Source organism: Lemur catta, chromosome 11 (assembly GCF_020740605.2).
Source record: "Lemur catta isolate mLemCat1 chromosome 11, mLemCat1.pri, whole genome shotgun sequence".
Taxonomy (NCBI): domain Eukaryota; kingdom Metazoa; phylum Chordata; class Mammalia; order Primates; family Lemuridae; genus Lemur; species Lemur catta.
This window is the reverse complement of record NC_059138.1, coordinates 4,473,535-4,487,428: the sequence shown is the minus strand read 5'-3', so window position 1 is coordinate 4,487,428 and position 13,894 is coordinate 4,473,535. Positions and strand designations below refer to the sequence as shown.

Genomic DNA, 13,894 nt, shown 5'->3' with positions numbered 1-13,894 from the left:
AAATAGTTACCTTTGGACATAGAGAGTGAAACCTAAGTTTAAGTTACATAAAATGCTGTGGTAATTATGCCCAATTTCCTCCATGCATATCTGGTACTATTCCAGTGTCACATGCAATCAATAATTTACAGGGCTCCTTGCAAAAATTGAAAACATTTAGTAAAACTTCAGATTCTTCTACCATATGTTTTTTATTTCTAACATATGGTGTATCAAATTAATATCATATTTTTAACCTATCTATGGATTCTTTTTTTATTTTCTTGGTGGTTTTGGGATTGTTTCCCAATCTATTTCTGTTTGGGATTTTATTTTATCTTCATTTTCCTTCCTTCTTCTGGCTGGTTATTTGTTCATTTTTAAAGTTCTTTTAAGCACAGACTTCTCTCATAATGTTTCAGATACTTTATTATGCATATAGAAATATCTAGAGCAATATATTAATAGTTTCCTCCAAGCCTCTATTTGGCAGTATCTCTTAAGTTTGTTGTTTTGTTACTTTGTGTTCCATTCTGATCCGGGTATTACTTTACAACACCCATGCCTTTGGCACTATTTATTCTGTTTGGTTGATTATTCCTCATTTAATTGCATTGCTCTTTGAGAATATAGCATAAGGGGTTTACCAGCCTTGGGACCTAATAACTTAAGCACTGTGTACTAGAAAAGAATCAATTTTGTGAATGATACATGCAGATTTGAAAAGTAAATGTGTTCTTTTTCTGGATCTACATTCTCTACAGATAGCAAGTGACAACTAACATTATTCAGATGTATTAATTATCCCTGCTCCAATATTTTCAACTGCTCCATTACTAATGGTCTTTTGTATCTTTTAAGTATGCTTGGATGTCTCTTTATAAACAAATACGTCAATTAATAGGTAGCTAAAGCACCCCCTTGACACTGACAGCTGTCGCTAGCCACGTCAAGTAACCTTGTCTTTCCTGAGAAAAGAATAATCTTTATACCTGCGTATACTTCTTCGTTTCTCATTTACTCCTCATTCTAGTAAATCAACATCCTAGAAGGCCCTCAGCATCCTGTGACATCACTCCAGGAACTGTCACCAGTTTAGTACTGATGTCCCTCATGGATGGCTCTTGGTCTTCCATCTACTTGAGGTCACTGCAGCATTTGACACTAAGCAATCTTTTCCAGAAGTATTCTTGGGTTTTAGGACAACATTCCTGGTCCCCTCCTCTGCTCTGTTGTTCTCTGTTCCCTTCGCAGGAATCCCCTCGGGTTCTCATCTCTTAGTCACTGTGCTTCCATGCTTTCCAGTCTTGCCACTTCTCTCCTCACCCCAGGTTGCTCTTCAAGGCTCAGAGCTGGCACCCGGCCGTGTCACACCTGTAAAGTCACGTTGGCTGTTAACCTAGTACAATATTCCTGTATCTGGTGTGAAAGAGCCTGTACTCTGAGCCCGCCCAACACCTCCCACCTGCAGCCCAGCTACCAGGCCCAGCCTCTCTGGGCCTTCCCATGCTCCAATAACTAAAGGGAGAGCAAGTGGAAGGGCACCTGTGTTCTGACTGGCCAGGGTCTGTGCCACACCCATGTTAATATTTTTAAGAGCATACCCGCATCACCTCCCGTGGCTGTAACAAACACTGTTTGGTGACAATGCCGAAGTCTATAGTTTTAGCTTAAGGCTATCTCTGGACAGTTCTATCTAAGTTCAATTTAGCCATCATTGAAGGAGCACCTCCTTTGAGTCAAGCTGCACCATATGCTGGGCATTCAGAAGACACAATCCTCATGCATTCATCAACAGCATTTAATAAGCACCTATTATGTGCAAAGCACTGCGCTGGGTGCTAAAATACAGCAGTACACAATGCAAAAGTAGTTCCTGATGTCCTGAACCTTTCATTCTGTTGGAGTAGAGGGAGATTCTTTAGTTTTTGATAAACACAATGGAGAAATAGAGGACTTACTGTGACATCATATAAAGGAGGAACCCAGCCTTGTCTTGGGAGGGATGTGTATCCGCAGTGGCTTCCCTCAAGAAGTGGCATTTCAGTTATATGTGAAGGATAAAAATATATTTTATTTATTAACAAGTTCTTATACAGTCCGACATGCACTGCTCTAAAATCTCACAGACATTAACTCATTTAATTATCATAACAAACCTATGAGGTGGATACCACCATTATCTCCTATTAGAATGGGGAAATTGAGTCGCAGAGAAGTTGAATAACTTTCCCAAATTCACAGAATGTAGTAAGTGCTGTGCTGCAAACCTATTGCTTCCTGTCTCGTGCTATCTGCTCCACTTCAGGTCTTGAGACCCTCCCTGCTCCCACACACACCAGTTCCACCCTGTTTCTAAGTCACTTCTTAGCTGAGGCTGGCACTGTTTAGAGGCCTCCAGTGCTCTGAACTTATTTTAGTTTCCCTGAACTCAGCGGCTACCATTGCTTATGGAAAGTGATGGTTCACTGGGTGCCCGCAGACCTTCAGATTCACTCCTCACCTCTGAATGGTTCTCACAACTGAGCTTCAAAATTTGCACTTCAATTTTCCTGGCAAAGCAGGGGTTGGCCTCAAACAGCCCCTGGCAACCTGCAGTCTCAGCTTGTCCCAGCTCCCCAGCACCTGCCCTCCATCCTGGAATCCCCAGAGGTTGGCAAGGTGCGCTGCTCTAGGAACCAGGGCCTGCCTCGAGCTGCAAGGACTGCCACCTAGGCAAGCCCATGTCTCTGCCTCAGCCCCAGATGGAACCTCGTAGGTATCCATGCCAGTTTGGACCTTGCCCAGGTGGCTAACCCCCTTGGATGCAGTGATGTGAAAACAAACCATGTTCTGCAGTAGAGAAAGGATGAAGCAAACTTTCACACGTCTACGTACCAGGGACTTAGGCGAGCTCCCACGCCCTCCTCCCGCTCTGATTGTCACTCTCCAGTGCCTCAGTGGGTTATGCTCCTTGGCCCATCTGCTCAGGGTTCTAGCAATCTGGTGGCTAGTGCCTCCATGATGCTATGTTACAAACCACCTCAAACCGAGTGGCTTAGAACAATAAGCACTTACCTTTTCCTTTCCCCAGTCCCTGGTTGGCCAGGGTGGAGCATATTCCTCTCACGCTGAGTGGCAGGAATTCAAACGTGAAGCCGAACCACACAGCATATTGAAGCCTCTGCATGTACAGTCTGTGCACACATTCCCCTGGCCGAACATGTCGAACAGACAAGCCCAAAGTCAGTGTGTCAGGGAAACACGCTCTGCCCCAAGGTGAGGATAGAGAGAAAGCTAATGTTTCCGGGAGAATATTTCAATCTATCACACCAAGCTTCCCGAATGAGCAATCAGTGGGTGGAAGGTCTTACTTACTTAAATAAATAAAACTAGTGTTAGGGAAAAAACATGCCCCCTCATGTATCAATTAGCCTTTTCTGTATAACAAATTAATTCCACTACACAGTGGCTTAAAATAACAAACAATTTTTATTTTTCATAATTCGTTGTGTTACTAAAGTGGCTCTTCCGGTCTTAGCCAGAATGGCTGATTCCTGCTGGTGTTGCTTACTTCAGCTGTCCCCGACCTTTTTGGCACCAGGGACCAGTTTCATGCCAGACAATTTTTCCACTGACTAGGGGTGGGAGGCGATGGTTTTGGGATGATTCAAATGCATTACATTTATTGTGCGCTTTATTCCTATTATTATTACATTGTAATATATAGTGAAATAATTATGCAACTCCCCATAATGCAGAATCAGTGGGAACCCTGAGCTTGTTTTCCTGCAAATAGACAGTCCCATCTGGGGGTGGTGGGAGACAGTGACACCTGAAGTGTGTTGCTTATGTCCGGTCTACTCCGTAATCTCGTCTTGGTTGCTGTCACTGCGGAAAACCCTGCTTCACAAAGATAGGACATTGGAAACGGAAGCAGGTGGCAGGTGCTTTGGTGGCAATTTCAGGATATTCTGCCTTGACTTTAATCCAGAATGTATGAAGATTTAAAGTTGTCTCAAACATACTTTTAAGGTCACCGTCATTTGCGATCTCAAGCAATTGATCCTCTCCTAGCACAGACAAAGTCAATTCACCTGGTTTATTCATAAATGGGTCGAGGATCCATTCCTTCTCAGTTTGGGGGTCTTTGTGCTTGGGAAGTAATGCTCAAACTCTTTTGAAAGCTGAGACAGGTGACCATGCACCAGCTGGGAGGAAGAAGGCCCCGGCTCAGTCTCTTTCAAAATCTCTGCTAATGTTTGAAAAATGTCAAAAATCCCAATGTTTACTCTTCACCCCCATAATTCCAGTCTGGCTTTGAATATAGCCACTTTATCTGCCAACTTGAACACAACTGTCATTCTCCCCTGAAGTGACAGATTGAGTTCACTGAGCAGGTTGAATATGTTACACAAGTAACTTTTGCAACTCATTCTGTGTTGCTGAAATGTGCTGCCAGTGGTGACAGTTTTTCTAAAAGAAATCTCTGGAGCAGTTCTCGTAACTCAAAATCTCTGGCCAGTGATCTACCTTTAGAAAGTCACCTCACTTCTGTGTGTAAGAGAGGACACGTGCTCTGCATGAACAGACCTGAGTTAAGTGTACTTTAATGCGGTTGATAATTTTAATCACATCATGCAAAATATTGTTTAGTTCAGGTGACATTTTTCGGCTAGCCAGCATTTCACTATGAATGACACAGTGCCTAGACTCACATTCAGAAGCGACCTCCTTGACCCAAGTAGTGAAACCAGAAAGCCACCCAGTCACGGCAGCCGCTCTGTCCGTGCATGTACCAACACAAATGACCAATTCAGTTTTCCTGATATGTCATCATTCAAAGACTTGAACAGTTCTGCAGCTGTGGTGTTGGTTGGCAACAAAAGTGCACATAACATATCCTCACGCACATCCTCCTGAAAAATATATTGCACAAAAACAAGCATTGTTGCCTTGTCAACATCAGGAGACTTGTCAACCTGGATTGTGTACCATGGTGACTTATTAATCTTTTCTAAAAATTGTGCTTCAATATTGTCTGCTATCTCATCAATTCGTCTAGTTATGGTGCTAGCTGAAAGAGGAACACGTGCCACCTTTTGAACTGTAGCCTCTCCTAAAAGTTCACGGCAAATGTGCTTGGCAGCAGCAGGACCAACTCTTCACCAATAGTAAAGGGCTTCTTAGCTTTCGCCATGCGCTTAGCCGCTAAGAATGATGCTCTCAGTGCAGATGCATCTGATGACGTGGTGGCCTTCGATAATTGCTTCTGTTCTTCGTGTTCACATTTTTTCCTTTTGAAAAACTCCAAAGCCTTGTCTTTTAGTGCAAGGTGCTTGGTCTCCATGTGGCAAAGCAGTTTTGAAGGTTTCCTGGCTTCGTTGGACAGCCGGTCACCACATATTACACAAAGGGGCTTGGAGAATGTTACGCGCCTGTTGCAATGAACCCGTGATTTAAGTAGGACTCCTAGTATTTTCTTTTAATTGTGCCTTTCATTTTGTTGGCAGTCTTAGAGTCTTCTGCTGTCTCATCATTGGGTCTTTCCCCCTTTTCAGAGAAGCTCTCCAGCGGCGTTTGTTCTTTACTGATTTTTGCTAGGGTTGGCTGTGGGCTTACCCACAGTGTGATGAGACAGTGTGGGAAAGAGGTGCGGATGGAAGTGGTAAATAAAATAATGGGTGGGCCACATGCAGACTAAAATAATAATGTCGAATTCTGACTTAAAGCTGCCACCAATGCAGCTGTACAACTGAAGCACATCAACTCATTTGCCACTATAAATCCTGCCAGCAGATGCAGCTTAATTGTCACTTGCTACTCACTGATAGGGTTTTGATATGAGTCTGCAAGCAATTGGTTGATTATGGTCTCTGTGCAAACCTCTCTGCTAATGATAATCTGTATTTGCTGCCGATCCCCAGCACTAGCATCACCACCTCAGCTCCAGCTGAGATCAAGCATTAGATTCTCACAAGGAACATGCAACCTAGACCCCTCGCATGCACAGTTTACAACACGGTTCATGCTCCTGTGAGAATCTAATGCTGCCACTGATCTGACAGCCGTTGATGTGAGCAACGGGGAGTGGCAGTAAATACAGGTGAAGCTCCGTGTGCTTGCCCACCATTCACCTCCTGCTGTGCAGCCAGTTCCTAACAGGCTACAGACCGGTACTGGTCCTCAGACTGCGGTTGGGGACCGCAGGCTTATATCTTTGCTCACCTGGAGGCACAGCTAGTACTGGGTACTCCAGGATGGCTTCCTCATGTGTCTGGAAATTGGCTCAGTGGTAGCTGGGGCAATGCGGGTGACCTGGCCATTTGCCTTTCATCTGCAAGCGGGCTAGCCAGGCTCATTCACGCGGTTCCCAGGAGGAGCAAGAAGGGCAAGTCCCACCATGCCGCAAAGTCTTTTCAAGCTTCTGCTTACATCAGATCTGCTGATGTCCCATTGACCAAAGCAAACCAAGTCAAGAGATGGAGAAATAAACTCCAACTCTTGATGGAATGAGGTGCAAAGTTACGCTGCAAAGCGTGCATACAGTTTTTAAAGAACTTTGGTTGGTTGAACCAGTCATTGTTACTTCAGATCTCATGATATTTCCGAAGTTCTACTTTCCCAGGTTCCTTTTTTAATATCCCTTCTGACTGACTGAGTGCCATATCTCATCATAGTACTTCTGAGGATTATTTTCAATGAGGGTCTTAATTTCCTATTACTTTTCCTGAAATAATTAAGTGGATTTCCTAAGAAAATATCTATAAAACTGGGGTCTGTGGTCTCAATCAATTAAAACAGTGGCTCTCAGACTCGAATGTGCCTCAGACTCACCTAAAGCGCTAAAGTCCAGACAACTGGGCCCCAGCCCCCACTTCCTGGCTCAGTAGGTCTGGGCAGAAATTGGAAACTATTCATACCAACATGTCCAAACAATGTAAGACTTTTAAAATAATTTCACATAACGTCAAATGAAAAAAGCAAGTCATCTTAATGTTGAGTGTATTTGTGTGTCTACATACATACCTGAGTTAATACTGACTAACTCAGAATGTCAGGCCAAGAAGTGAATTTTATTTTCTTCTGTGTCTTTTCTATATTTGCCAATGGCTATATTTTATTTTTGCACAGTAAAAAAAAAGCTATTAAAAATAACTGCTATAGGCTGGGTATGGTGGCTCACATCTGTAATCCTAGTACTCTAGGAAGCTGAGGTGGGAGTCTTCCTTGAGCCCAGGAGTTCAAGACCAGCCTGACCAACATAGCAAGACCCTGTCTCTAAAAACGAAATAGAAAAATTAGCCAAGTGTGGCAGCACACACCTCTTGTAGTCCCAGCTACTTGGAGGCTGAGCCAGGAAGATCACTTGAGCTCAGGAGTTGGAAGCTACAGTGAGCTATGATCGCACCACTGCACTCCAGCCTGGGCAATAGAGTGAGATCCTGTCTCAAAAACAGAACAAAACAAAAATGACCCTTAGTAGTGGATGAAAAAGAAGTAAGTGCTATGAAGTGTTTTAAGTACAAAAAGGCTGGATGAATAATTGAATTCAGTCACAATCAGCATTTGTCTTGTTACTTGCCCACATCCAGCAATACCTGCACTTAGTTATGAGAGAGGCAGAATCACTGAATATTCACAGTGCCAGCTCTCGGGTCAGATTTCCTAAATTTGAACCCTGCACTCTGCCACTTAACTTCCATGTCATTGGGCAAACTTCTTAATCAATCTATGTATTAGTTTCATCATCTGAAAAATGGGGACAATCAGAGTATCTACATTATAAGGCTGCTGTGAGGATTAAATGAAATAAGAAACTTAATAAATATTAGCTATTGTTATGTTTGTAACAAAATACAGCAGTTGCCTATTACTAGCAAAAATACATTATTAATATGTTTCTTGTTCCTCTTATGCCTAGATCTGGATGTGCGGTGGCCAGCTCCTTATAATCCCCTGCTCTCGGGTGGGACATATCAGTAAGCAAGACAACAAAAGCCAGGAAATCTTGAAAGCCATGGCACGTAACTATCTAAGACTGGTGCACGTTTGGCTGGATGAGTATAAGGTGAGGAACACGTCTCTGATTTGGAAAGATGTGAGCAGGCTTGCTCTGGAGAAGCCTTCTGCTGCCTGTCCAGAACCAATTTTTGTTTTTTTTCTCTGTTTCCCTTAAATTAATGGTTCCCCCTCCAACCTCTCATTAACCCATCCCCAAACCTATTCTCAATTAGTTAATTCTAAGCTTCTACTCTTGCACCTCATTATTTTTATTTTAATTTCTAGGGAAACTCAAGTTACTCTCACAAGTAAATCAACCAACATGAGAAGTCCTTTTTTTTTTTTTTTTTTGCCTAGATCTATTCTCCGTCCCACCTAAGGAACTGCCAAATCCCAGAAGCAAACAGCCTCTCTCTGCCCCATCCCTATGTACAACTCTTTAGATTTTTTCCCTCCATTACCAATTTCCTGTGGGATGTGGATGCTGCTGGTTTGGGGACCATATGAGAACCTCTACTACCTCTTTTCTACCAATTCAGATTTCTGTGTCAAAGCTATGCCCCTCTATTTGTGCATTTCCCCAAGAGTTAAGCCCCTTGCTAAGAACTAAAAGGGTACATATCTATCCAGAAGCCACATACAAGCAAATAAGGACAAGGAACCCCAACAAGACCTCATTTCAGACAAACGGGTAGAAATGTGTAAGAATCTCTCTGTGATAGCACATGTCCTATTCTTCATCTTATGTTTCTTTAATTCAGTTTTTAAATTATGAAAGTAATAAGGTTCAATTTCTTTTGTAATCAGGGAAATGTGAATTAAAACCTCAATGATCTGTTTCTACACTGCCACCTAGATTGGTAGAATTTTTAAAGTCTGATAAGACCAAGTGTTGGCGAGCAATGGGAATGCTCAGACACCACTAATGGGGGTGTTAATTATGACAAACTCATTTTTGAAAACAGTTTGGCAACATCTATTAAAGTAAAAGATGTGAATACCCTATGATCAAGTAATTCCATTCAGTATATATACTATAGAAATACATGCTTTTGTGGAGCAGGACACAAGAACATGAATGGGGATAAACATCATTGTGTTAGCCAAAACTGAATACAGTTGTCTCTCGGTATCTGCAGAGAATTGGTTCCAGGGCCCCACATATACTAAAATATACACTAAATCCATACTAAAGTCAGCCCTGTGGAACCCATGTATGTGAAAACCTGGCCCTCCATGCTCTTGGTTTTCCGTCCCAGGAATACTGTTTTCAATCCAACTATGGTTGAAAAAAATCCACATATAAGTGGACTCATGCATTTCAAACCCTTGTTGTTCAAGGGTCAAGTGTACAACTGTACAACCCAACTATACACTGTCATCAAGAGAGGAGTGGATAGACCGGGCTTGGTGGCTCATGCCTGCAATCTTAGCACTTTGGGAGGCCAAGGCAGGAGGATTGCTTGAGACCAGAAGTTCATGATCAGCCTGAGCAAGAACAAGACCCTGTCTCTCCAAAAAAAAAAAAAACATAAGATTAGCTGAGCATGGTGGTACGAGCCTTTAGTCCCAGCTACTCTGGAGCCTGAAGCAGGAGGATTGCTTAAGGCCAGGAGTTTGAGGTTGCAGTGAGCTATGATGATGCCACTGCATTGGAGCCCAGGCAACAGAGCAAGACTTTGTCTCAAAAAAGAAAAAAAGGAAAAGTAGAGTGGATAAATGTGATAGATTTAGTTGATGTAATCCTAAACAGCAATGAAAATTAGCAAACTGTAGATATACAGTCATGTGTCACTTAATGTCACACATAGGTTCTGAGAAATGTAGTTAGGCAATTTTGTCATTGTGCCAATATCATAGAGTGCACTTACACAATACAAACCTAGATGGTATAGTGTACTACATACCTAGGCTATAAGGGATAGCCTATTGCTCCTAGGCTAAAAACTTGTTCAGCATGTTACCATACTGAATACTGTAAGCAACTGCAACACAGTGGTATTTGTACATCTAAACATAGAAAAGGTACAGTAAAAAATATCTATATTATAATCCTATGGGGCCACCATCGATATGTGGTCCATCATTGACCAAAATGTCATTATGCAGTACAACAGCACGGATAAATCTTAGAGATGTAATGGTGAATAAAAGCAGCCAAGCACAATAGAATATATACTGTGTTATTCTCTTTCTGTGAAGTTAAAAATGAGTAAAAGTAAACCACATAATGTGTGCATGCATAATTACATACCAAAGCTAGAAAGAGATGGGAATACCTGAAAACATAATCAGGACGGAATTTAAAACTGAGGAAGAGGGTTGTGATCGGGAAAGGGAATAAAGAGGGCTCCTGAGATGCTGGGGATGTTGTATTTCATGACATAGGGTTACTGCGGTTGATTTTTCAACACTTCATTAAGTGGTACATTTATATTTCATGTTCTTTTTGTATATTTATTATATTTCTTATATTTTAAAAAACGTAAAACATGCTCATTTTCAAACGTCATACACTACTGAAGAGTATGAAGTGAAAAGTAAGTTCTAAGCCCATAGGTCCACTGCTTAGAAGTAATCACTAAATTACTCTTTGCAGTTGCTTGTCAACATGCCCATGTGCACAAGAATATACTCTTTTCTTTTATATAACTAGATTTGCAAAATGTTTGTTCTGAATTTTTTTCACTTGTTAGTATATTTTGAAAACACATTTTCAAATCATTTTTCAAAATCAGAACATAGAAACATATCTCATCCTTTTAAATGGTTCCTTTGAATGGATCTACTAAAATCAATCCCACTCGTAAATATTCCCTGTTGATGACCATTCTGATCATCCTGGCTTTTTGTTATTTCTTAACAATGCAGAAATGAACATTCTTTACCCATGTATTTTTGCACATTTGTGCAAATATATCTTTGGAATAATTTCAAGACATGAACTTGCTGGGACACAAGTTAGTGCTTTTTGGATCCTGATGGGTAATATCCAAGCTGGGGTTCACTGTGCTGCCATGTGCACCACCTTCAAGTGTCCGTGAGAGTGCCTGTCACCCCACATTGGTTATACCTGAAGTGTGATACTTCTTCTAATCTGATAGGCTAAAAAATGATTTCTTACTGTTCAAAATTGTATTTATTATAAGAGATCTTGAGCTTATTTTCATGTTTGTCCATTTTTTTTTCCTGTGAGCTCTGACCATGGATCTAGATGGTTGAATTGAACACAGATATCTCTGAGTGGTTTTCTGACTTTCATAAAACATATCATGCCAAAAAGTTAACTTAAAAGCATGAAATGTTAAGTGTAAAATCAATGGCTTGTATGATATACCACATCGCGAAATTTAGTGACTGACCAGGAGAAGAGAGGGCTTTGTACAGGGAGATGTTGTCTAAGGTTATCCTTGCCTTCGCTCCTTGCAGAATGACAACACTCTCCCCCACCTTCAGGCCCATCCCCTGCACCAATCTGCTCCAGGCATATGGGGTGGCAAAGACCTACAGTGGTCAAGGATCCCTAGGGAGAATTCCATGTGGCATGCCCATAGTGCGTTAATTTGGATAAGCAAGCTCGCTCTCTCATTCAACACTAGTACCAGCCTATACGCCAGGCACTGGGAATATACAGATGGAAGGACAAGGGTTCTGCTTTCTCAGAGGCTTCAGCCTACTTAGAATACTTCTTTTAATGTGGGGCCAGCAGAGTCCACTGGACATTCATTCTTGGTGCTTCCTTAAGTCAGAGCACACAAAAAACTAACCAGGGGTGGTGATAACAATGACCACCATGGACCTGACACTCTGTGCCAGCCTTCCTCTCCCAGGGCCTTTGCAAGTGTTCCCAACAACCTTAAGAGGGGAGGGCTCAACTAACTCGCCCAAGGTCACACAGATAATTAACAGCAGCTGGACTTGGAACCCTGGCTATCTCCCTGTCAAGTCCATTTCCCCCAATATATCCTCTGTTTCTGAAAAGATGGAAGTATTTATTGGGTCCAGGGAGTGAGGGGTTCCTGGAGTATTGCTGAGAAAGTAGGAGAAAGGGGCATTACAATAGGTGGCTGTGATTCTTTGGCTCCTGAGAAGCAGGACCCAGTCCCCTTGGATCCCGCTATGCCACTAGGTATGGTGCTGTGGCACATCCTGTGGGTGCCATGTGCTGGGTCAGTAAATCTGAGGCCCCATGGTGTGTCTCTGCCCTTCTTCCCTGTGCAGGGGAAATTGGGAGGGATTTTTTTAGTTCACATGTTAGATATCGTGATTTTATTACCAAAGATTTGTTTGGTTTAATGAATTTTAACTCTTTATTTTCATTTAGGAGCAGTTTTTTCTTCGAAGACCTGGTCTAAAATTCACTACCTATGGAAACATTAGTGAGCGTGTTGAATTAAGGAAGCGATTGGGTTGCAAGTCATTTCAGTGGTATTTGGATACTGTCTTCCCAGAGTTGGAGGTATCTGTGGACAGCTGATGAAAGGAAAACAAATCATTTCCATGAATAGAGAGTTAATGAAGTCCTTCAACATAGTGGCATTAGAGTACAAGTTTGGAATATCATGGAATTATGTGAAATGCAATATGAAATACAACCAGAGTGGTCTACATACAACATGAGTGCCTTTTCTCACTTTTAATGACAATTCTTAATACTTTGTTACCCATCTACCACTGAATTTCTGAGGCAACAAGACCTTGAACATTAGAGATGTAAGCTGTCAATCAGTTAAAACTATCATACCACTCATTCAGGTAAAGTATATTGTTTGCAATTATTTGCCAAAGTTACTTTGTCCTGGTAGAACTACAAGCACTGCTCTGCCCTTGGAGCATTTCTACCCAATTTCTATTCCACAAGGTTGCCCTTTTAGCAAGACATGCACAGAGAGCCATGCTTGGTGCATACCGTCTTAAGCTCCTTTCCTGCTGCCAGTATAGATCCTGGATTGACACCTTGCTTGGCTGGGTGCCTGAATTTCTGATGTCCAGTCTGCTTGCTTGGGTGTCCAGTTTGGCCCTCCAGTCCAGCCACCCTGTTTGTTTCTGTCAGCCTTTGTGTCACTGGAGACACTCACTCTTCCCTGCTTCTGATTTTGCCTTTTTCATGTCTGTCCCCTCCTGTGGCTCTGGCTGACAGCTCTCATGACGCTCCTTGCACTGTGTTAATCTGTGTTCTGACCGACTGACTCTTGGTAACTTTAGTTGGGATCAGGGAAGAAGCAGCTGGGTGCCTTTTCTGACCTGGGTAAACACACACCCAGATGTCAAAAGTATTTTTTTGGACATCTTTGGGGTTAGAGGGATCTCTGTTGGGTTCACCCTGGTGACAGTGGCTAGGAAGGTGATAGAGATTGAATTCACAAAAACAATAAAGAGAGAAATTGAGGGAAGGAACACATTGAAAGGGGCAAAAAAGGAGTGAAGGAGACTTTTGATAGCATAACAAAAAATAGTCCATATTGGAGAAAAGACAAGCTCGTTTTTGCAGCAGGAAACCATTTGACTAATGTATTGAGCTCATGCAATCAACAGTTGAGTGTTTACTCAGGCCAGGTATTCTTCTCCGTACTGGGATGCATCAAAGAATGGAGTAGGCAAACATCCCTCCCTTCATGAAACTTCCGTTCTTTGAGATAATGGATACAATGTAAATTGAAAAGGACCTTTTTTTATAAGTATCTCTTTATACTTGCCTATTCAGCAAAATATTTAATAAAAATAGATTGCTAGAAATACGTGGGGAAAAGTGGTACTAATATGTTACAGACAGCTAGAGTAACTTGATTGAGCCTTTAGAAGGTCAATCTAAAACAAGGCAACACAAAACAAGGCAACACAATCTAAAATAAGGCAACACAAAACAAGTGTCACATTGTGATTATATTCTTGGTCCATATATTATTTACACCTTGCCTGCTTCTAGAAAGCC

The 13,894-nt window shown here is 42.0% G+C and overlaps 1 protein-coding gene across 1 annotated transcript in view; it reads left to right on the top strand.

Moving 5' to 3' along the window:
- The window catches only part of GALNTL5 (polypeptide N-acetylgalactosaminyltransferase like 5), a 39,683-nt gene extending 27,244 nt beyond the window's left edge, over positions 1-12,439 (top strand). The window contains exons 7-8 of the mRNA XM_045564529.1: positions 7,883-8,029; positions 12,287-12,439. Of these exons, the coding sequence (XP_045420485.1) occupies positions 7,883-8,029; positions 12,287-12,439 (300 nt within the window). The remainder of the gene's footprint in view (positions 1-7,882; positions 8,030-12,286) is intronic.
- Positions 12,440-13,894: the final 1,455 nt, after the last annotated feature.